This window comes from the organism of the source record quoted next, unplaced genomic scaffold (assembly GCF_019419815.1).
Source record: "Pyrus x bretschneideri cultivar Hongxiangsu unplaced genomic scaffold, Pyrus_bretschneideri_v1 Contig5, whole genome shotgun sequence".
Taxonomy (NCBI): Eukaryota; Viridiplantae; Streptophyta; class Magnoliopsida; order Rosales; family Rosaceae; genus Pyrus; species Pyrus x bretschneideri.
The window spans coordinates 6,412,464-6,435,126 of NW_025999787.1; the positions used below are offsets into that span (position 1 = coordinate 6,412,464).

Genomic DNA, 22,663 nt, shown 5'->3' on the forward strand with positions numbered 1-22,663 from the left:
AAATACAGAAAATTTTTTAAAAATTAAATTTTTTTTTTCTAGAAATACCTAACACTCATCTTCCACCTTACACCACATTTCAATATTTTCTACAGTTTCTACACTTTCTACATTTGAATATTTTGTACTCTTTGAGAGAAAAAAAATAACTTCGTGGAAGCTCATTGAAGATGTTATGTTATGTGAATGTTGGGTTCACACTATTCATGATCCGATTACGAGTAATGAGATGAATAAGCAAGAAATGTGGAGTAAAATTACGAAAGCGTTTTACGATGTACATGGAAAAGATGCCAGATCTAGTCAAGGTCTTCAAGGTCGTTGGAAAAAACTCAACGCATCCTTTACTTGTTGGAAAAATGTCATCTCTCATACATCTGGTAATCTACGTAGTGGGACAAGTTTAGCGGATCAGGTAACAATATTTTTATTTATTTATATGCATTCCACCCACATCAATATTTTAATTTATTTAATATCTTATGTAATTTTTATGCAATTTCTTATGCAATTTTTATGTAATTTCTTATGCATTCCACGCCCATCAATATTTTAATTTATTTATTTGTGTTACACCCGCATTTTTTAGTACTATCTTATCCCACATTTTTTAATACTGTCTTTCCCTTCTTCTATCGATGTTTGCCGCATGTCTGGGTTTGGCTATCTGACCCACAGCTTCCATGATACGGTGGGAATGTGAGATCCTCCGCCTTCTATGGTGATCATCCTCATCCTCCTCCATTGCGAAGGCCTCATCTCCACCTCCACCTTCGTCAAGATTGACCAATTCTTCCTGTTGTGCCAACAACCTTTTCTGCTGCTGTTGCAACTGTTTATACACTCTCCTTGAAGAAGACATTGTAAGAACTCAAGATTTGAAAACGATAAAGAAGGATTCTGAGCTAAAAAAAAAGGATTGAGTTTAGTGTGAGGAAGGATGTAGGGATGTAGGGTTTATATGGACAAAAAAAGAAAAGATGACGCTCTAGACAATGCTGCGTGGCACTACGTAATTGGTTGAAAATCTTATCGAAATCTTGGCTAAATTATTGTAAACAGGAAGTGACACGTGGCGTGTCGGGATTGGTAGAAAATTTTATCAGAAATCTATCTACAAAATAGTACGTTTAGATAATGACACGTGGCGTGACAAGATTGGTTGAAAATCTTATCAAAATTTTGCCTAAATTATTGTAAACAGGAAGTGACACGTGGCTTGTCGGGATTGGTTGAAAATCTTAGCGGAAATCTATTCACAAAATAGTACGTTTGGATAATGACACGTGGTGTGACGAGATTGATTAAAAATCCTATCCGAAATTAAAACTATTTTTTTAATTTATTATTTTATTAAAAAATTATTTAAGATTTTAAATAGACTGGGTGCCAGAGCATTTTGTAGGGGTGGAGATGCTTTGGCCTATTACTGTTCATTAGGGTCTATTACTGGTCACTGAAGTGGATAAATGGGCTGGGTGCTGGCGAAAAGTCTTTAGGGGTGGAGTTGCTCTTAGGTACTCAAGTTTGGTATTGTTAATGTTACGGTAAATCTTCATACCGATTTCACTTCACACACTTCCATTGAGTTTTTTTAATCTTCTTCAGTATGTGCTTCTCTCTTTATATTTTGTAAATTTCTGATAATGTTAGAGACTACATGTTGTGCCAGGTTCTTGCTCCCAATAAAAATAAAGTTATAAATTCCTCTTTGAATCACATTTTTATGGATGAATTTAAAAATATATCTTGATAACCATATTATAAAACAATTACCACAAAACATCTTTAAAAGCAAGTAAAAAAAAGAATAAGTTTTAACGAAAAATCCGCGGTATTATTTACTTTAACGAAAAATCATATTTTTACATTAAAAAGTTAATCCTGATACTATTCATTTTATTATTTATTTTATTTTTATCGTTAAAACTCAAAATTTTCATACATTTTTCATTAATTTTCCTAAGAAAACATTTATTGCTAGAGAGGCTGTATAAATGACATATCTGAACAATCTATCGTGCATAAAGAATCGGCGGTGTAGTAACACGCCAACTCAGCGATCCATCCGAATCCGCTGTAATCGTCCCCACTCATGACAACCGTCGATCCCTAAACATTTTCAAAACCAAATCGCACGGCCAGAATATGATACACATCAGCGATCCGCGTGAAACCCCTACCGACCAATAACAACAGCGAACTTCTCTCTATATAAACAAATGCATTCCTCCACTTCAATTCACACACAAAATAATCTTCATCGAGACTCTATCCCTCTTTAATTGAATTATATCACTTCGCTTTCGAAAACCCCCAAATTCCCAAACCCTAATTTTCTCCCACCACTCCAATGGCGCCCAAGCTGAGAAGAAGCCCGCCGAGAAGAAGCCAGCAGAGGAGAAGAAGTCAGCTGTGGCGGAGAAAGCCCCCGCTGAGAAGAAGCCCAAGGCCGGGAAGAAGCTCCCGAAGGAGGCCGGAGGCGCCGCCGGAGACAAGAAGAAGAAGAAATCGAAGAAGAGCGTTGAGACCTACAAGATCTACATCTTCAAGGTGCTGAAGCAGGTCCACCCTGACATCGGGATCTCCAGCAAGGCCATGGGAATCATGAACAGCTTCATCAACGACATCTTCGAGAAGCTCGCCCAGGAATCGTCGAGGCTTGCGAGGTACAACAAGAAGCCTACGATCACTTCCCGGGAGATCCAGACTGCCGTGAGATTGGTGCTTCCTGGTGAGCTCGCTAAGCATGCGGTGTCTGAGGGGACTAAGGCGGTGACCAAGTTTACCAGCTCTTGAAATTTGGTGGGTTCTGTTCTGTTCGTCGTCTGTGTCTTTTAGGGCTTTAAAGAGTGGATCTTTATGTGTTTAGTGTGTAGGGTCTCTGGTTAGAAGATATGTAATTTCTTATCTTTTGGATGAAATACAATGATCTGAAATTTGTGGTGGCATGGATTGATGAATTTGGATTCTGTAATCTCTTGAATTCGAAATGAACGGCCCATTTCCTTACTTTTGGTGATTAAAATTTAAAATCATGATTCGAGTAACTTAAATTTGTTGAATATTTGCATTTGCTTGAGTTTTACATTGATGTGGTGAGAACCCTTTAGCCCGGATGGTGTTTGATAAAATGTCCCGCTGAAATGTAATCGGTGGTGTCATTTGATTTTGTCCTAACGGTGTTTGAAAAATTCACCTGGTTTTCGGCAAAATCTTTGGTTGTCTTGAATCCGATTTCAATATCATTAGCAGTCTTATTGATGATTGTTTCTTGTGCTCAAGTTTTTCATTGCCCAAATAAAGAAATGGGAATTATGCAAATGTGTAGAATATCAAAGGAAAGTAGGGATTTTAGACGCTATTTCAATGGCGCCACCAATTAATTTGGGCGGCAACGTTTTTGTTTGTGTTTAATTTTGTAATTTCCTAGTACCTATTTAGATATGCTCGATCCCTTCTCATATTAGAATGTATATAACCCTATTTCGGTCTGATTCTACGTGTTCGAATGTATATAAATCTAATTCGGTCTGGTTCGGTATAGAATGAACTTATAACCACATCAGTTAGTTTTTGACGGGGAGTTAAAATTTCAATCTACACATTGATTCGATCGGTTGGCTCAAACTCGGTTTCAGTTTCGCTGGTGCCAGAAATTTTGCAAGACCCGTATTCAGAAGCAATGATCTGAAACAAGACACTAGTAATCCTCGCCCTTGCCACCAATATGTCATTGGCTTTGCAAGTTTTCTATAGATTTGGATTGTAAAACACGAACCAACCAAACTAGCAAATTGAATTGATGTTCGTACCTGCCATTGCTGCTGCAGAGACAATCTGAAATTGCTGATTGCGTGAGAGTATCACGCCGCTTTCCTTGTAAATCGTCGAGTGTTTTGGTTTCTCTCTCTTTCTCTTGATCGGAGTTCCCAAATATGTCATTGAACAAAACCGAATGAAGCAATCCCTGAACGTCTTCTTTCTCCTTTCAAATGGTCCATGGGAGACGAAATATGTTCTTGGCATCAACTCGTATTACGCCAAACGTCCAAAAATGATCGGAAAAACAAGGACCAGTTGTTTCATGTTGGGTACTGCGCATATTATTTTCTTCCTCGTGCACAATTAGCTGAATGCCCCTCTTTTACTCGGAACCAGGATCTCATAAATCGGGAACTTTCACTTCGTTGCCATCTCTCAATTGATTCCCCAAACTCCAATGGCTTAAGAATACCATGTCTTCTCCCCTATCTGGAAAGCAGAGGCATGATGGTTCATAGATCCACTTCAGATTTGTTCACTTATTAAAAACTCTAGTCATTGTTGGATTCAATGGGCTGCAAACCCCAACATCTTTACTATCGTTGTTAGTAGTACATTCGTAATGAGCAATGTTTGTATATACAGAGTGTTGGAAAAAATTAGGGTCTAATTGCTATAATAAATCACATAGAAACTCAAGAACTAATTCATGCAATTATATATCACAATAATGCATGCACATGAGGAACCAATGTTGAATGAATATGATATAATGGATTAGAAAAACCTAGAAAATACGGTCGAGGCAAGTGTTGGACACTTTATCCTTAAGACAAGTTTACGCCCCACTACGGTGCTCATGGTTGATCGGCGCATGTCTCCTAAGATACAACGACCACGTCCTTGTAATAGTAGCACTCCAAATCACAAGACTCCATGAACCACAACTGTGTTGAAAACTCTCTCATATGGACTCAATGAGATTCTCTAATATTTCATGCACTTTATGTATGATTATGTAAAACAATGAAAAGTTATCTTGTAATTATAAAGGGCTTCTCTATTTATAGAATGTGAGATACCTCTTTGGAAAACATATGATTATTCATGAAGAGTCAAAAGTTGCAACTCTTCATTTGAGTAGACACATCTTTTTACCAAAAGGCTCACACTTCTAATTTCTATTCAAGTAATAAATTTAATATAATAAATTTTCTAACAATCCCCCACATGAATGAAAATTGACTCAATACTATGCAAATGACAATGCAGACACTAGACAGAGAATTCAGTAAGAAATGTATCGCATCGGGATAGGTGGCTTTTGGCTTTGAACCTTTTGTAGTGAATTACTATCGGATTTACTTGGCTAATCAGTGAATGCGATGTCTTGAACTGCTCAACCGTTTGTGTAAACCAAGACAATATTAATCACACAATACCCTTCCAGACACCCCGTGGTTGCTTGGTTGTGTTCATTTTGGCCCTGAACAATTCTTGGTTTCTCATGAGTGCTTTTAGAAAACTAAGCCCTTCAAAAAAAATTCTCACAAGAACGGCCCCATTCCTCACTCAAGATAGGTGACTTCCCATTAATAGTATCCTGTAATACTCCACTTGTTATTTCCAAGTATAAGAATCATTAAATGCAAAGCTTATCCTAAATACGTTGCAGATAACACTGTTTCATCATAGGACATGGGTAGGAGATTATCTTCGCAGTGCTCCCATTGAATCATCCACAATTCAGTTGTCCCTTTGAACCTAGATCTTAGGATCTCCAGTCAGCTTGTGTTGCCATTATGACGATTCTTAAAGACGTAGGCTTTTTAACCCATTCCCCTCGATGATACAACTTATTCTCTAGTCAAACATTTAATTAATTGGATCCACTAGGTTGATGACTATCTCTTATGGTGTGTACTTCCATTTATGAAATTATATTTCATTCGAGAGTAGTTGTTCCAACATAATTCCTCCAAACATGCGTTTGAACTTGATAAGTAATTTGCTAACACTAGGGTAAATTCCCCGCATTTAAGATATTTGCTTGAAGATCTCAAACTTCTCAATACCTTAAAACTTTAATTATAAGAGATAATCGTTATCTCTTTCTCAAAGAAAATTACTTTTACATTCTTTTTAAGTATATTCCATTTCTCAAAAATAGCTAAGTCACCCCCACATTCCTCTCATATTGTGGTTGCTTTTAACGCTATCAATAAATTAAATTTCATATTAAGAGGTAGGAATTCTCTGTAAAGATAAAATCTCTTTGTATCTTCACATAGACTTTATAAAAGCCACTTGTGTTTTTAAGAAAAACACTTGTTGGTGCCATTCAACAATGCTTTTGTGTCGCCATTCAACAACTTCATGATACTATGACCAATCATGAGTTATGCAAAACTCACTTGACACTTCGGTGATGGCCATCACATTATTCGCCTCTGAAGGGATTCGTTTTTCCTTTTAGGTTAGTGCACATATGTCATAGTGATCAACTTGCCCCTTGTAAATGGTATTATACAAATGAAGCACAATAATTTTTGCCAGTTGAGTTTTGGACACTTTGCATCTGCATCATCTCAGAAATTTATGTGCTTGGGAACAAAAGCAGAACCGTTTGACTAGGATGCATTCTATATGCGGCTTTATTTTCAATTATGCTACTAATATCATATAGTGGCATTCCACGTATAAAGAAAATCAACTTATGCCACTCAAAATCCTAAACGGCATTATCACTGTAACCAATATGGTCATAGTCTGAAAAGAACCAAACTAGTGACCACGCCATCTCTGCAAGTAACCAGTGACCAAATGGTTCACCAATTCGTTTTCGTATAGGCATAGAGATACAAACGGATCAAGATTCAAAGTTCTTAATCAAGTGGTCTTGCTTTGAAATGGTGAGACTCTTCTTGGAGTCGCTAGAATTAAATCTACGTTTCTAGTTCATCCGTGTGCAATCTGTATGATTACATCTGCATGCAATGCAAGAACTCAAAAGAAGCATCCATTCCAAATTAGTTCCCACTACGAAATGGTGCGACTATCAGAAGTCGCATACAGTTTCTGCATTGAGTAACCAAATAACTGACATTCTGAAAAGTCATAAACATGTAATCGCTGAAGAATATTATAAAGATAGAGTTATGAAAGCAAGTATATTCTTATATTCCTGATCACTGTGTGCATTTGTAAATTACTTCCTAACAGGAAACAAACTTCGTAGTTTCAACACAGTCACGTGTGATTATTTAGAAACTAAGTAGATAAATTGGAAACTAGCATAAACAAAATTGAAAATAATTGTCATATATTTCTGTCTAAATACCGTGTCTCTCAAAGTCAAATCAATAAAATGAACCAATAGAGAAATATATGTGCATATAGCGACAGGCAGATCTTAACAACTTGAAAACTGAATCAATTTAAGCAAAATTCCCAGGATGCAAACGTGTCCCCTTTAACCAAATATAAATATATTGTTTCTTCATGTTTTCAATCAACCATAAATATACCAAATAAACCAATAAACATATTGTTTCTTCATGTTTTCATTCAACCATAAATATAGCAAATAAACCATAAACTTGTCTTAAGATTGTTGGAAAAAATTAGGGTCTAATTGCTATAATAAATCACATAGAAACTCAAGAAATAATTCATGCAATTATGTATCACAATAATGCATGCACATGAGTAACCAATGTTGAATGAACATGATATAATGGATTATAAAAACCTAGAAAATACGGTCGAGGCAAGTGTTGGACACTTTGTCCTTAAGACAAGTTTACGTCCCACTACGGTGCTCATGGTTGATCGGCGCATATCTCCCAAGATACAACGACCACGTCCTTGTTATAGTAGCACTCCAAATCACAAGGCTCCATGAACCACGATTGTGTTGAAAACTCTCTCATATGGACTCAATGAGACTCTCTAATATTTCATGCACTTTATGTATGATTATGCAAAACAATGAAAAATTATCTTGTAATTATAGGTGGCTTCTCTATTTATAGAATGTGAGATATCTCTTTGGAAAACATGTGACTATTCATGAAGAGTCAAAAGTTGCAACTCTTCATTTGAGTAGACACATCTTTTTACCAAAAGGCTCCACTTCTAATTTCCATTCAATTAATAAATTTAATATAATAATATTATTATTAAATTTTCTAACAAATAATTTTATTATATAAAGTGATGGCACTTTATGTTGACACGTGGCCCACCGTTACATTTCTAATTTTTTTTAAGCCAAAAAATGAGAATCGTTGATTTAGAAATCAAATGGTCTAGATTCAACGGTAATTGAGTGGGGTTGACACGTGGGCCCCATTGTTTGAAAATATGTCGGAGACTCGCCTACTCGCGCGTGTTGCCCACACGCCTGACTCAAATTTTTTTAGAACATGGCTGACGTCACATCCATCCAGACGCTCGGGCCTTAGATTTTCGCCTGACGTCTTGGTTGGCTCTTCTTAGCCCAATTGCCCAAGGTGGCTAGAGGAGTTTTGGGGAAAGGGGTGGATTGCAATGGATTTGGGGCCTATCCAGTATCCACAAGGCAATTAAGCATGGTGGAAGTGCTTCAATCTTAATACAACATTTCAGAATTGAGAAATGCTAAAAAAACTCTCTTAAAGTGAGCTTCTTCATGGAATCTTTGTCATGTTATACTTTAACATCAATTTCCGTATTGTCAACATTATAAAACATTGTGCTAAAAACATAAGGTGACAAAGTTCATAAAAAGTTTCACTTTAGAGCAACTTCAACAGGGGGAGTAGCCTGATAGACCTGTGATTTTCTAACCCAATGGCCCCAGCTGCTGGCTCTAGCCCGTGCGGGCGTGTGGGCCAAGGGGGGCCCGAGTGAGAGGCCCGGCTCCAATCGGTTGCCCGGGAGTCCGAGGCCTATGTGATGCATGGCTGACATCAACCACGATATAAAATTAATAAAAAATATATAATATTAATAAAAAGATGTAAAAAATTCGTAAAAAATTAATAAAAAATGTAAAAAATTAATAAAAGTAAAAACTTAATAAAAAATCCGAATTTTTTTTTTTAAATTGATTTAATTTTTAATAAATATGTTATCATTATCTTCCAACTTACACCATAATTTTATATTTTCTCAAATACTTTGGGTTTAATTTCTTATTTAATGACATATGTTACAACGAGATCGATTAAAAATCCTATTCGAAATTACAAAAAAAATATTTTTTTAGTATTTTATAAAAATAAAAAATACTAATATTTTATTGCCTATTGCCATAACTATTCAGTTTAAGGGGTGGAGATGCAAAATGCAATTACTGTTTATCAAAGGCAGTTATTGTTCACTGGAGGCTATTCAATAGTGAGTTGCCCTAGGGGGCCTTTGCAACGCTGGAATTGCTCTTCAGAGAATCTTCTACGTATTTCTCCTGTACAATTGTTTTAAGGTTTCCAGTCTACTTGGGGATATAAACCAAGTTCACAGTTGGTAAGAATTAGTTCTTTTATTATTTTTTGTTGTAAAATATTGTATAATTTTAATGAATTTTTCTTTTTTAAAATTTTATCAGATGTCACCTAAATTTTACTATTTGATATTTTTAATGGGAAGTGTTATTGACACTCTAAAAATCTCATTCTACACTCCTCACAAGTGTATTTTTCTTTCCAAACATAAAAAATTTGGAGTGTAGAATGAGATTTTTGAAGTACTAATAACAATTCCCTTTCTAATTTGCCTTTTGATATCCTTTGTAAATAGAACTACATCCAGATGACGTCATCGATCAGTTCCTCATCTCAGCCGTCCGTTGTCAATTTCATACAGAAAGTATCCACCGTCCAATTCCTCTTGAACTCACCGATCCGGCACCAATCCGCTTGATCCAGCTTAACACATCGCAACCGTCAATTTTTGAACTTTCCCAAACCCAATCCACGGCCAAAACCATATCCCAGACAGCGATCCCCGTCAAAATACTTTAGCCAATAGAATCCAACCGCTTCCATTGTATAAAAACACGTTCTCCTCACCTCTTAAGTCCATCTCAAAAATATCCAACTCTCAAGAGTCTTTCAATCCAAATCGAAAAATCCCCAAATCCGAGAACTTTTCTCTCACCCATCTCCATCAATGGCGCCTAAAGCCGAGAAGAAGCCCGCCGAGAAGAAGCCAGCAGAGGAGAAGAAGTCCGCCGTGGCGGAGAAAGCCCCCGCCGAGAAGAAGCCCAAGGCCGGGAAGAAGCTTCCCAAGAGGCCGGAGCAGCCGCCGGAGACAAGAAGAAGAAGAGATCGAAGAAGAGCGTGGAGACCTACAAGATCTACATCTTCAAGGTGCTGAAGCAGGTCCACCCTGACATCGGGATCTCCAGCAAGGCCATGGGAATCATGAACAGCTTCATCAACGACATCTTCGAGAAGCTCGCCCAGGAGTCGTCCAGGCTCGCGAGGTACAACAAGAAGCCGACGATCACTTCCCGGGAAATCCAGACCGCCGTGAGGCTCGTGCTCCCTGGTGAGCTCGCCAAGCACGCTGTTTCGGAAGGGACCAAGGCCGTGACTAAGTTTACCAGCTCTTGAAGGGTTAGGGTTTGTGGGTTTCAATGTCTGGTACTCGAAATCAAGTCGTATGGGTCTAGGGTTAGGGTTTTAATTAGTAAATGTGTATTTTGCTTTCAATTTTTTTTTGAATTTACGTTGATTTGGATCTCGATCTTTATCTTGTTAGGAAATGAAATACGATTGTGGTTCATATAATCCTTGGTGCTTATATATAGATCTTTCTTGTGGGGTTTTCAATTGCGAAGCTGGTTTGATGAAATGCCCAACTGAAATCAAATTGCTACTCGTTGCCTAGTCTGTTGCTTCAGTTTTTATTTTTCTGACATTTAAGAATTCCGATTGTGATTGGTGTTCTTGATCGTCCTGCTGGTTCGATATCTTTTCCAACCAAGTAAGTTGAATTCTTTGTTCTTAGTTGGAACATTATCTTGGGGTTACTTCCCTATCGGAGCTTCAGAGCTCGTTCTTTCGAAGAAGAAATCAACCTTCGAATTGAGGGTTTTTAGTCATCGAATACTATCAAACTCTAGGTGTATGATTCTCCAATTATGTTCGTGTTTTGTCAGAACTGCATTGCGATGATCACGAACGCCATTCCATCTAATTGTAACTTCTCAGCGGATCTTTAAACATAAATTCTTCACAATCGTGCCCATTAATAAAGGGGGAATATCATCGATCTTTAATAAAAAGGATGATTATTGCATCCACCCATGAGAAGGATATATGCATCTTTTACATCCGCCTAGCGGATAACATATTTTAGTATATAAATTTTATAATCAAAGTCAGTTGAATTTTTTAACAGATAAAGATCATTAAAAAAGAAATCATTCTAATCGGAGGTTGTTTAATCATCTAATTTCAAATGTCTGAGGAAATATCGACGGTGTTGGTATACAAATAATATATCCATGATGAAATGTGCATTTACTTGATACATTTGAATAAATAATTGATCACAAATTCGAATGGATTAAGAATAATCTTTACGTGATGATCAGAAATTGAAAGGTTTTAAATAGAAAACATGTACTCTAATATACGTTGTTTGGAATGGGTGAATATGTCGATCCACCCCACAAGGTTTGCAATCTCAATTCCAATTTTTTTTGGAAATCAGAGTAATCTCAAAACTTTTGAAATTGATATATTTTACAAGTTTTAATATTCTCTAACTTTTTCAGATATGCAAATTATCATTTTTTTTCTAAACCCTTTTGGTACATACCATAATGTTTATCAAATTTAATATACAATTGTATGAATATATAAAACTATGAATAAACTAACAATAGCAAGTGGACTTCTGTCATAGTGGTGGAGACTGGAGAGGAGTGTTACCCTTGCACTACGACGTGAGTTTGAACCCCGTCGGCTCCCTAATTTAACAAATTTTTTTTTGAAAAAAATAAATTTATTTAAATTTATTACACTTCATTGTGACATTTTGAATTAATTATAAGTTTCTCTTTACATAATATTATATCATATGATATGGTACTTGCATTTGCTGCCTTGATGTGTATGGATGTGTTTGGAAATAAAATGACTAAAAGCGATTTTGATGAAGTCATTATGAAACCAACTTTTAGTGAAAATGCAAGTAAATCTTGAAAAAGTACTTGAAATGCTTCTCGGAACGAGCATGTAATTGGTGGTTCTTTCGAAATGCACTTCAAGTGCTTTTAAAACTCAAAAAAACCTTCACCAAAAGTTGTTTAGTCATTTTAAAAGTATTTTCAAACAAATCCTATAGCTAGTATATGAAAAAGAAAATAGAAAATAAAAGTCCCTTGTTTGGGTGAAGAGAGAACTAAGAGGCTTAAGAGCATCTCCAAGATTGGAGATCATATGCATAAAATTTATTTTTGCTCTAATGCATAGATGCAAATGAGGAGATTGAAATTTTGATTTGCTAGTGTTCATTCGTTTTTGTGTAGATTTTGTTTTTTGTTAACCAAATTAATTTGAGCTCCTTCAGAATCTGAGCCGGATGGTTAGCAATAAACAAAGCCCAATGAAGCCCAACAGATATGTAACATCTGGGCACAAGTGAGATTGCAAATTTACAACTTCAAAGTGATGAACCCTAAATTCCCAATTTAGCTTAAACGTACAAAAACTGCTCGTTCATTATTTTTTATCAAAAGAAATAGAAATCTGGGATTTGGGTTTACACAGAGATGGCCAAAAGATTAGGCTCGCAGCTCTTCGTCAGCAGTAATCTCTCTCTCTCTCTCTCTCTCTCTCTCTCAAATTTTATGTTTTGGGTTTTTGTGTTCTGATTTCCTGGATTTGCTTTTCAGGGTTATCATCGTTCACGTCCAGTGAAAAGCTCAGGAAATTGTTTTCTCCCTTTGGAAATGTTACAGAAGGTTTATTTTTTATTTTTATTTTTCCATATTAATTTTCTCTAATTCTTTTCTTTTACTCTGTAATTTGTGGAAAATTGGTGACTGGTTTTTCCTTTTTGATTTGTTTGTTTAGCCAGGTTAATTATGGATCGTCGAACTGATAGACCAAAAGGTTTTGGTTTTGTTACTTACCAGTCAGATGTGGAGGCACAAAAAGCTTTGAAGGCAATGAATGGCAGGGTAATTTCCTCTCTCTATGGGAAAAACAAAACCCAATTCACAAACCCATATTTTTTCAGATTAAAGTGGTTAATTCACTCGTATCAGAAGTGTTCTTATGCTGTTAAATTATGTAAATTTGTTTGTTTTTCAATTTAATATTGAAATTAGTCAAATTGAATTGATAGAGATGCTATGGACTGCAGTTTGTCAAGCATTTCTGGTCTATTATCCCTGAATGCGTGTGTTTGGTTGATCAAATTGCCAGTATCCTTTGTTATGTTGTGCTTTTTCGACATCGTTCTCTTCTGAAATCTTACTTTGTTGATAATTTGTCCAGATGGTTGATGGGAGGCTGATTTTTGTTGAAGTTGCCCAGACTGGAAGGCATGAAAACGATACCTATTCTTGAGAGGAAGTTAACCTAGTCAGCTTTGTAACTTTCAGTGTTGGCCGGTTGAATCGACGAAAATGGAATGGTTTAGGATTGAACTCAAATCAGATTACCATAAGGATTGAGAATTCAACTTTGCTTATACTAAACGATGAGATTACTATTCTTGTTTGTTTCTCTTATATATAGTTTAGTTTCCTCAATAAGTTTAGTTTCTCGATAAGTTTAGTTTCCTCAAAATCTCACAAACAACACAAACATTTCCATATTCTCACTCCAAAATCTCACAAACAACAAAAACTTGTGCATATTCTCATTTTTAGTTCTTTCCCTGTTATTGCGTATGAACATCCAACTGCTACGCCCCTTGCCGTACCAAAAGATCCAAACCAGTCGTAAGTCAAGTTTTCGATTCAGCTCATTTCAATTAACCGCCATGAGGGGATGTAAACTTGATATAGACCTGGTTTGGTACTGAGGTGATTCTGAAAAAATTTAGTATAAAAAAAGCCAAAAGCTGTTTTTGTGTTTGGTAAACATTCAACTTTAGTTTTTTTCCCAGTTTTGGGTGAAAAAAAGCCAAAAACAAGAAGCTGCAAAACCCAACTTTAAAAAACTAACTTTTTTTCACATCTGTTTTACATAAAAGTTTACCAAACACTATACTGCTTTTTTTTTTTTTTTCAAAAACACTTTTACAAAAAAGTTTACCAAACACTCTGCTACTTTATTTCACAGCTGCTTATTCTCACAGCACAGCAGAAGCAGCTTTTTTTCAAAGCATAACAATACCAAACCAGCCCGTAATGTCTCTATGTTACGGGAGACTGTTTCACCGTAACATTTGATCAAATCTCTTCAAATATCTTGATTTCATAGATGACGACACTAACTGGAAAAAATTCACTCAGAATTTTACAGAATTGTCAATGGACGACAACAATTTGTGAGCAACTTAAATTTGGACTTGCTGGTTACCACCACCTACCACAGCATGCCCCCTCCAATCCACTGTACCTGTTCAAACACGCGACAAGACATGATATTACCATTTAGAGGAAGCATCCTAAATTAAATTATACAGGCTCCGAAACAAACAAAAGACCAGCTTTCTGGATTACATTCTAAAATAAATTCTCGCGGAGATAGGATCATAGCTAATACCTTATATCATGCAAAAGTTTCGACAGTACGGTACACTGGAAACACTAAAAACTTCTAAGAACAACCAAACCCTGCACTAAAACAAATGGAACCTTGGAGATGCGACTTTGAGATAGTGTGCGAATCTCCGTAGTTCTCACCTATTATGTTCAAGACAAATATGTCCTGGGAGCAAATGGGAGCAAGTTAACGCTATGCTCCCTACCACCATCCGTAGTCCCTTAGAACATGCATGTTTTGTAATCAAATTAAACAACTTTACGCTATACATTATCAATTGGACAATTGTAAGCTAAATCCCGCCACCAGTTTTCATTCTAACAGCATCAGTTGATGGTCAATAGAAGCAATTTCTGAGACAGAAATATGAAAAGCCAAAATCAGCCTACAACCTGCTTTACCATCGATGAGAAGCAAGAAATTTTGTAGGTAAATCATTTTTCTAACCCAAAACGCTTCCCAAAATGTTAAATTTTCCCGGTTTATGCAACATGAAAAATTGGCAACTTATTTCACGTGAAAAATTGGATATTGGTTATATAAGGCATGACTAGCATATGGAAGCAACAGGTAAAGAATGAATACAGAGCCAACTGTAAAAGGAATTCCAGCCAACGAAAATTCTATGGTACAGAACTTGAGTAGTAAACTCCATGGAAAGAACCAAAGCACAGAGTAGTGTGACCCTACACTTAAATCGTACAAAGCTTTTATCTACTAAGTAAATTTTACCTGAGACCAATGTCACTACTCCTTGTGTGCAAATTGCAATCGGATTTGTCTGCCATCCAGAACCTGAAAGGTAACACATACATGGAGCAATGATATTACTTTGTGTTCCTAATAACGTAGCTAGTAGGGTGATTTCAAGTTTTCGACACATGCAAATTACAAAGAAATTATTCATGATGGAAAAAACAACCTGACCATCCATCTCCTTGAGAGCAATGGTGGCTTCACTTTCAGAGGTAAATTTCACAAACCCATACCCTCTCGATTTCCCAGTCACATGATCACATATAACTTTAACTGTTTAACACATCAACATAAATTCTCAAGTAAATAATTGGTATCCTTGCATCATCTACAAGAAAATAAAGACCTACAAAATTATTGCCAGCCTCAAAGAGTTTAACACTACCTTCAATTATTTCACCATGTTTTCCGAAAGCTTCCTTAAGAACAGGTTCATTTGTATCCCAGGAAAGCCCTGCATATCACAGACAGCTTAGGCTGCAGTATAATTATTATATCAAAAGCTGTCGGAACTTGTTTCCCCTACTTCGGTGGCTCATACAAATTTAAAATCCAAAATTTAGTTGTTATATCTTTTATCACCAATTCAAATCTAAGACGATATTCTAAACTGCTCTAATCTACGGTAAAGGGGATTCGAACTTGCGTGTGAAAGGCATAACCCACATCTCCAAACCCATGATATTTACAATATCGAAAGCAGTAGAACTTAAAATCCAAAATTTCACTGTTATATCTTTTATCAACAATCTATATATAAACGCAATATTCTAAACTACTCTAATCTACGGCGGAACGGGATTCTAGTTTGGCTATTTGATGCATAACAATATTTCAGCTGGCAATAAGATTTCGACCAAAGAATTATAACTTAAAACAAAATCGACCGAGGAGAATATCAAAAAATAAAATTCTAAAAGAAACAAATCAAAGCAAAAGGGACAAGTTTTGGCAGACCTGCAACATACAACTTGGAGCAAGAGTGGCGAGTCAATAAAATCCGGGCCAGGACAGACGTGCGCAGAATACCAACTACGCCATTTGCGCCTCTCATTTCACCTTAACGTGCGCCGGTCTATTGGGAAGAATATGGCCGCAAACGCCGTCGTCATGAGCTGACTGAAAGCTCGTTGCTCCTCCAGCTGGGTGAAAGTAAAATGAGCACGGATTCTTTGAAGTGGTGCCGTTTGGAGCCCCGGGATCGGATTCGCCTGGTTCGCCTGGGTTCGGTTGGTTGCGGCTGTGTGAACGGCTGTCGCTCGGTGGTTACGCCTTGCAAAGAAGCTGCGGAAAGAAGATGAAGTGCAGTCTCTACCCTGGCACACAAAACGACACTGTTTTTGTCCTACACTAGAATTTTGAAGTGAGACGGGTTGCGTTACTTAAATCTTTGATAAAGGACAAAAAACTACCTCAATTATTGATGTCATGATATTTTTATATCTTATCTTTTAAAATTAACAATTTCATACTTCATTTTTAGAATTTGATCCAATGTTATACCTTCCGTTTGACCGTTTACTTTTCAATTAAATGCTGACGTGGTTTAATTTAGAATCTATTTTCTATTAAAATATTATTAAAAATTATTTAATATTTTTTAAATATTAAAATAATAAAAAAAAGTTTAAAAAAAATTTAAAACAAAAAAACAACCTCAGTTCGCCCCTCCCTCCTCTCACCTCCCTCCTCTCTTTTCCTTTCTCCCATCTTCATCTTTTCTTTTCTCCTATCTTCAACTTCTTTCCCCCACCTACAACCCCTTCAAAAAAAAAAATTCCAATATGTCTTCCCCCCACACCTACCCTCAGTTTGTCTTCCCCCATCCCCACCCCTATTCTCCCTCCAGCAACCCAGAAAAAGAAAAAAAAAAAAAAAAAAAAAACCTAGATCCATCGACGGGAAGATGGGTGCGCAGAGAAGGTGAAGGATGGATGCGGAGAATGGATGAAAGTGGTGGATTTGGGGTTGGCAGGGGGTTGAGTTGGGGGGGGGGGGGGGGGGCGGGGTGTGGTGGGGAGAAGAACTGGGTTGGGTTTGGGTTTTTTTTTTTCCTTCTTTTTCCTCCCCTTCCTTCTTTCTAGGTTGCAGGGGATTTTAGAAGGGGGAACTGGGTTGGGTTGGATTTTTTTTTTTTTTTTTCCTCTTCTTCTTTGCGCCGGGGGGGGGGGGGAAGGTTGACGGGTTTTTCAAATTTTTTTTTTTGTTGAATATTAAGAAGGGAAGAAGATGAAGATAGGGAGAAAGAGAGGGGGGAAGGGATGAACAAGGGATATCTTTATTTTTTTTTACTTTTCTTTATTATTTTAAAAAATATTAGATAAATTTTTTTTAGTTTTTAAAAATATTTTATTAATTTTTTAATAGAAAATGGGTCTCGAATCAAGCCACGTCAGCATTTAACTGAAAAGTAAACGGCCAAGTAACGGAAGGTATAACATTGGACCAAATTCTAAAGATGAGGTATGAGATTGTCAATTTTTAAAAAATGAGGTATGAAAGTGTCGTGACACTAATAGTTGTAGTAGTTTTTTGTACTTTATCCTAAATCTTTTTAATTGGCGAATCGCCGCTTCTTCCAAATTCCCATTTTTTAACTTTTCATGCTTCCGAACTCACACTACCGCATCCGTATCTGTGCTTCATAGCTTACATAAATTCGAATCCATGTATTACATTATTAAGTGACCACAAATCACTCACGTACACGATAAATAATGTGACAAAAGTGTCGTCTCAAGAAAAGGGTCGTAGACTCCTAGGGTTTGCTTCCTATCATATGCTCATTCCCATATCCTTTACCTACATACAAGTAGACCTGGCATTTTGGATTCGACCTGTTAATATTAGTATTTGGATGAATGCTTAAAGGGTCGGATCGCTAACGGGTGAACCCGTTAACAACCCATTAAATAACGGGTCATTTTAGATCAACCCGTTAGACCCATTAGCATCCGTTAGTTGAGGATGTTTTAGTAATTTCAGTAAAATCTTAACAACAAAGAATAAACTCTATGCAAAATAATAATAATTATTATTACCCGTTAGCTTAACGGGTCGAGTTCGGTGACCCGTTTCAATTCACAGGTCGAGTTCGGATGACTCATTAACTTAACAGATCGGATTGAATCTGACCCAAACCCAACCCGTTTACAGGTCTACATACAAGTAACAACAAAAGCCAATATAATTCTTGAAAATTGAAGAAAGTAGCAAAATTAGCATCTGGGCAATCCATTTTCAAGTGTCTGCTATAGATCGATGAACACCAAACCATTCAACGATATTTCTTAGGAAATGTTCCTGCATTGAACACAACTAAGAGAAAAAGAGCTTCACCAAATTATTTCAACGTGATTATTTCCGAAAACAAAGTAGTAATTTTAATGGTAACTACAATTTTTGCTCAACCGATATCAGAACACGTAGTCATTACTGTCTAGTTATTCGTCTACTGGTATTTTTCTTTTAGACCCCAAAAGATAAAAAGGATACAGAACATAGCCAAATCCAAATCAATCACACATGTAGTGCAGAAGGTGAACACATAGGATTAAATGATTCAACTACTCGCATCAACAAGAGGGTTTCCCACTTCCAATTTCTACTCTCCTTTCTCCTTTCTCAACTCTACACATCAAATGCCAATTTCCAATGCGCAATTCTGCCTAAAAACACCAAGGTCTGAGGTCTCGTCTGCTCCATAGATTTCATGGGATTGAACTCATCAAATTCAAGATAAATGACTTTCATTTTGAAGGGATCCGAGGACATGAAAGAAGTTATGGCTCGTTTGGTATGTATGATTGAATTGGAATGGATAACTCCTGATTTCATGGTATTTTAAGGTGAGAAATGAAAAACTTATAATCAATAAGAGATTAGAAGATGAATTACTCATGAAAAAAACGTATCCATTCGAATCCTTCCCAAAATGATAGAATTAGAAAGGATGAATTTTCTTCACAACTATTTCTCTTCTCATCCCCTCCAACCAAAAATCATTTTCTACCATCAATATGCCTTAAAATAAGAGAATTGTTAGTTGCAATCCTATCCTGCATACCAAGCAAGCCCTTAATCACCATTTTCAAAAGAGTTGAATGGAATAAGTTTTCTTCGTAAGAAATTTAACTACCTTAAATGCAAGATTTAAGAAGGAAAAAAAGATCCGTCCATTTCTTCCTTTACCATATCTTTAACTGTATTAAGTTATTCAATCCAATCGTAAACACCAAACTAGTACAGTAAAGAAAGGTGGTATAAAAGGCAAAAGGAATATTGGATAAAGCGTGCAGATTATGCTTGATAAAAACGAAAAAGAGGTCCCTTTTCTTCAAACAATTCACAAAGCAATCAATTGACAAATAACATCACATCAAAAGGCATCATTACCAAACCTTCAAATCTTATCGAACAAACTAGTACTTGAGGCAACAAAAGAAACAAGGGGTTTCAATTTCATAAATGGAATTCCAAGAAAATAAAAGCTCCTAAAACATGAACATGATCACACAAGATTTTGAAGGGTTACAACTGCTTTCAAATTCAATGGAAGTTCAAGTCTCGATTTTTCTTTTTTCCTACAACCAACGAAAGACAAAGACCTGCTGCATACAGACTACATACAAATGGGGAGGGGTCACAAACTAAATCTAAACATGTGGGGATTTGATTAAACATTTGCTGGGATTGATTCACTGAGAGAACCTAAGCCTTCTTGGGAGACTTGGTTGCCTTGGTTGGAGATTTCGGCTCCTTTCCGGCGGCTTTCTCTGATTTCTTGGGCAGGAGGACCGGGTTGATGTTTGGAAGCACACCGCCGTGAGCAATGGTCACACCAGCAAGCAATTTTCCAAGCTCCTCATCGTTCCTCACAGCCAGTAGCAGATGCCTTGGGATAATCCTGTTCTTCTTGTTGTCCCGAGCTGCATTTCCAGCCAACTCCAGGACCTGGATAAAAACCAAGAAACCCACATCAGAAATTTTCTCAGCAGCCAAACAGAAATTTCGGGCAGAAATCTAACATAAACCCTAAACCACAAAAATTAAACACAACCCAGATACTCAAAGCTCAAACCTTAGCTACCAAAACAAGATCAAACCCACATAAATCTAGAGAGAGAGAAAAGAGGTCATAGAGAGAGAGACTTACTTCAGCTGCGAGGTACTCGAGCACAGCGGCTAAGTAAACCGGAGCTCCAGACCCGACTCTTTGAGCATAACGTCCCTTCTTCAAGTAGCGGCCGATTCTTCCGACTGGGAACTGGAGGCCGGCCCTGACGGACCGCGTCACCGCCTTCTTCTTCGGACCGCCGCCTTTCCTTCCTCCGGCACCTTTCTTCAACTTACCACCAGTCTCCATATCTCAAACCCTAACCGCACTAAAATTCACTGAGAACCTGAGACACCCTTCTGACTCAAAAACCCAAATCGGAAACGGAGAGAAAGAATTGCAAATGTTCAGACAGTGGATTTGGGAATCAGTTAGAGGATGTGCTTTATAGAGTGGGATATATTGTGGATCATATTGTTCCAGGGGGCGTCGACGGCTTGAGAAACTGGTTAAAGGATGGGGACCGTCAGATGGGGGTCTTATCGACGGTAGTGGACGCCAGGGTAGCTATCCGCGTGGTAAGTGATTGACCAATGGAGAGCAAGGTTTTTGTTTTGTTCTTGTTTTGGTTTTTGTTTTCTTATTTTTTTCAATTTCCCGCTGCAATTTTGGTGAGCTATGGTAATTTCAAAATTTGGAGAATGTGAAATTTGTTTTAGAGGTTGCTAAACAAATTTTTAGGTATAAATTGGTGTTAGTGGTTTGACCGTGGCGGATGAGTATGATTAGACTGAATTCAAATACCACATCAATCTCAAGAATCCAATTCTAGAAGTTTAAGAAGTATGATTCTTCATTTTAGGTGGGTCCATATGTATTTTCATTCTCCAAGTACTGGTAAATATAAATACTTGTGGTTTATTTACGTAACCGTAATCAAAATAAGAGAAATCAAATTAAGAAGGAGTCAGAATTAGATTCTTGTTGAAGCTGTTTACTTAAATGTTATAGAATTGAAGTAGGAGTAAAACTGAGTTTAGTAAAGTTGTTTGCAAATTCACCTAAATCGGATTAGAAATCAATACGATTAATAAAATGCCCTTGTTCTTTTTTGTTTTATTTCATCTATATTTTTTTAATAACAATTTAATGAGTTATTTTAACATGCCCTCATCCACCTCCTCAGCACTCTTCTTGATTACATGTATTGTGTGTGTGCATATATATATCAAACAGCTAGCCCCTTGGTTTGTATCAAGAAAAAAAAGGAAGAAAAATAGAAGGAAATGGCTTCTAGCAGCAGAGAAGGGAAAACACAACGCCATCAAACAGCTAGAGTTTTGCGTTGATTGGCATATTGAAATTTTGAAAATAATAAGAGGGCATAATAGGAAGAAGATTTGCATTCCTGATTCCCTCATCCTCATGGACTTCAAATACCTCATCAATATAGTGAGTCCAATTCCTTCACTTTTAGAAATTGAATTCCTTATTTCGTGTGGGCTCAACCACTCTCTTGATTCCTTCAAAGTTAGTAAGAGCACTTCCAGCGTGCTGAATGCCCTGGTGGATAGGGAGCAAATCCAATCCAATTGCCTCCCCAACTAACTCCAGCCCATTTGGGCAATTGGGCTAGAGGGGAGCCCGGGGGAGAGGGCAGGCGAGAGTCCAATGCTCGAGTTTCTGAGGGCTTTGTGATGCAAGATTGACATCAACCACATTATAAAAAAAAAAATTTGCATCAGGCGTGTTACCGACACATTTACCTTGTCATTTTCTCCCACTTTACACCACATTTTAATATTTTCAACGATTCTAAATAATTAAGAACATGTCGCATGATGAAATTGGTAAAAAATCTTATCGTAATCTATCTACAAAAATTTTACTTTCGAATAATGACACATGGCGTGACAATATTGGTTAAAAATCTTATTCGAAATTTAAAATTATTTTTTTATTATTTTATAAAATAAAAAATACTAATATTTTATTGCCTATTGCCATGACTATTCAGTTTAGGGGTAGAGATGCAAAAAACAATTACTGTTTATTAATTGCAGTTACTATTCAATGGAGGGGATTCAATTGCCAATTACCATAGGGGGTCCACTAGAAATGCTCGAAACGCTTGGATACTCCATAATCAGAATCCAATTCCCTATATTTATTCCCATCATGGATAGTAAACACGCTATTGAATCACTTAAAATGGGTGCAATTTTCATTTCTCTCATTCCATTCCCCTTCCGCACGCCAGAAGAAGGTGTATTTGAAAAGAAAAGCTAAAATAGAGAATGCTTGCATACATGAACATTAAGAAATTTTTAGATTTTATCACTCTTCATAAAGCCAGGAATGACTTGTTTAC

At 36.8% G+C, this 22,663-nt stretch overlaps 3 protein-coding genes and 1 pseudogene across 3 annotated transcripts; 3 read left to right on the plus strand and 1 right to left on the minus strand.

Moving 5' to 3' along the window:
- Positions 1-2,337: 2,337 nt before the first annotated feature.
- LOC103948964 (probable histone H2B.1) lies at positions 2,338-3,012 on the plus strand (the record flags this gene model as incomplete). The annotated part of the gene is made up of 1 exon (XM_009360062.3): positions 2,338-3,012. A coding segment is annotated over one exon (462 nt), but the record flags the coding sequence as incomplete, so codon positions are not given.
- A 6,803-nt stretch (positions 3,013-9,815) lies between these two features.
- Positions 9,816-10,583, plus strand: LOC103948966 (probable histone H2B.1). Its single transcript, XM_018647910.2, is given in 2 exon segments — positions 9,816-10,044; positions 10,047-10,583. Coding segments are annotated over 2 exon segments (444 nt in total). The 5' UTR covers positions 9,816-9,918; the 3' UTR covers positions 10,365-10,583.
- A 1,577-nt stretch (positions 10,584-12,160) lies between these two features.
- On the plus strand, positions 12,161-13,481 carry LOC103948967 (small RNA-binding protein 11, chloroplastic). Its single transcript, XM_009360064.3, has 4 exons — positions 12,161-12,569; positions 12,656-12,724; positions 12,837-12,943; positions 13,263-13,481. The coding sequence occupies exons 1-4, from the start codon at positions 12,533-12,535 to the stop codon at positions 13,332-13,334; spliced, it is 285 nt and encodes a 94-aa protein (XP_009358339.1). The 5' UTR covers positions 12,161-12,532; the 3' UTR covers positions 13,335-13,481.
- A 688-nt stretch (positions 13,482-14,169) lies between these two features.
- On the minus strand, positions 14,170-20,725 carry LOC103948968 (annotated as a pseudogene).
- Positions 20,726-22,663: the final 1,938 nt, after the last annotated feature.

Bases quoted from the DNA above. Each gene is read 5' to 3' on its own strand.
- LOC103948967 (XM_009360064.3), top strand. From the start codon at position 12,533: ATGGCCAAAAGATTAGGCTCGCAGCTCTTCGTCAGCA. The intron at 12,570-12,655 runs GTAATCTCTCTC...TTTGCTTTTCAG, and splicing joins CTCGCAGCTCTTCGTCAGCA to GGTTATCATCGTTCACGTCC. The intron at 12,944-13,262 runs GTAATTTCCTCT...TAATTTGTCCAG, and splicing joins TGAAGGCAATGAATGGCAGG to ATGGTTGATGGGAGGCTGAT.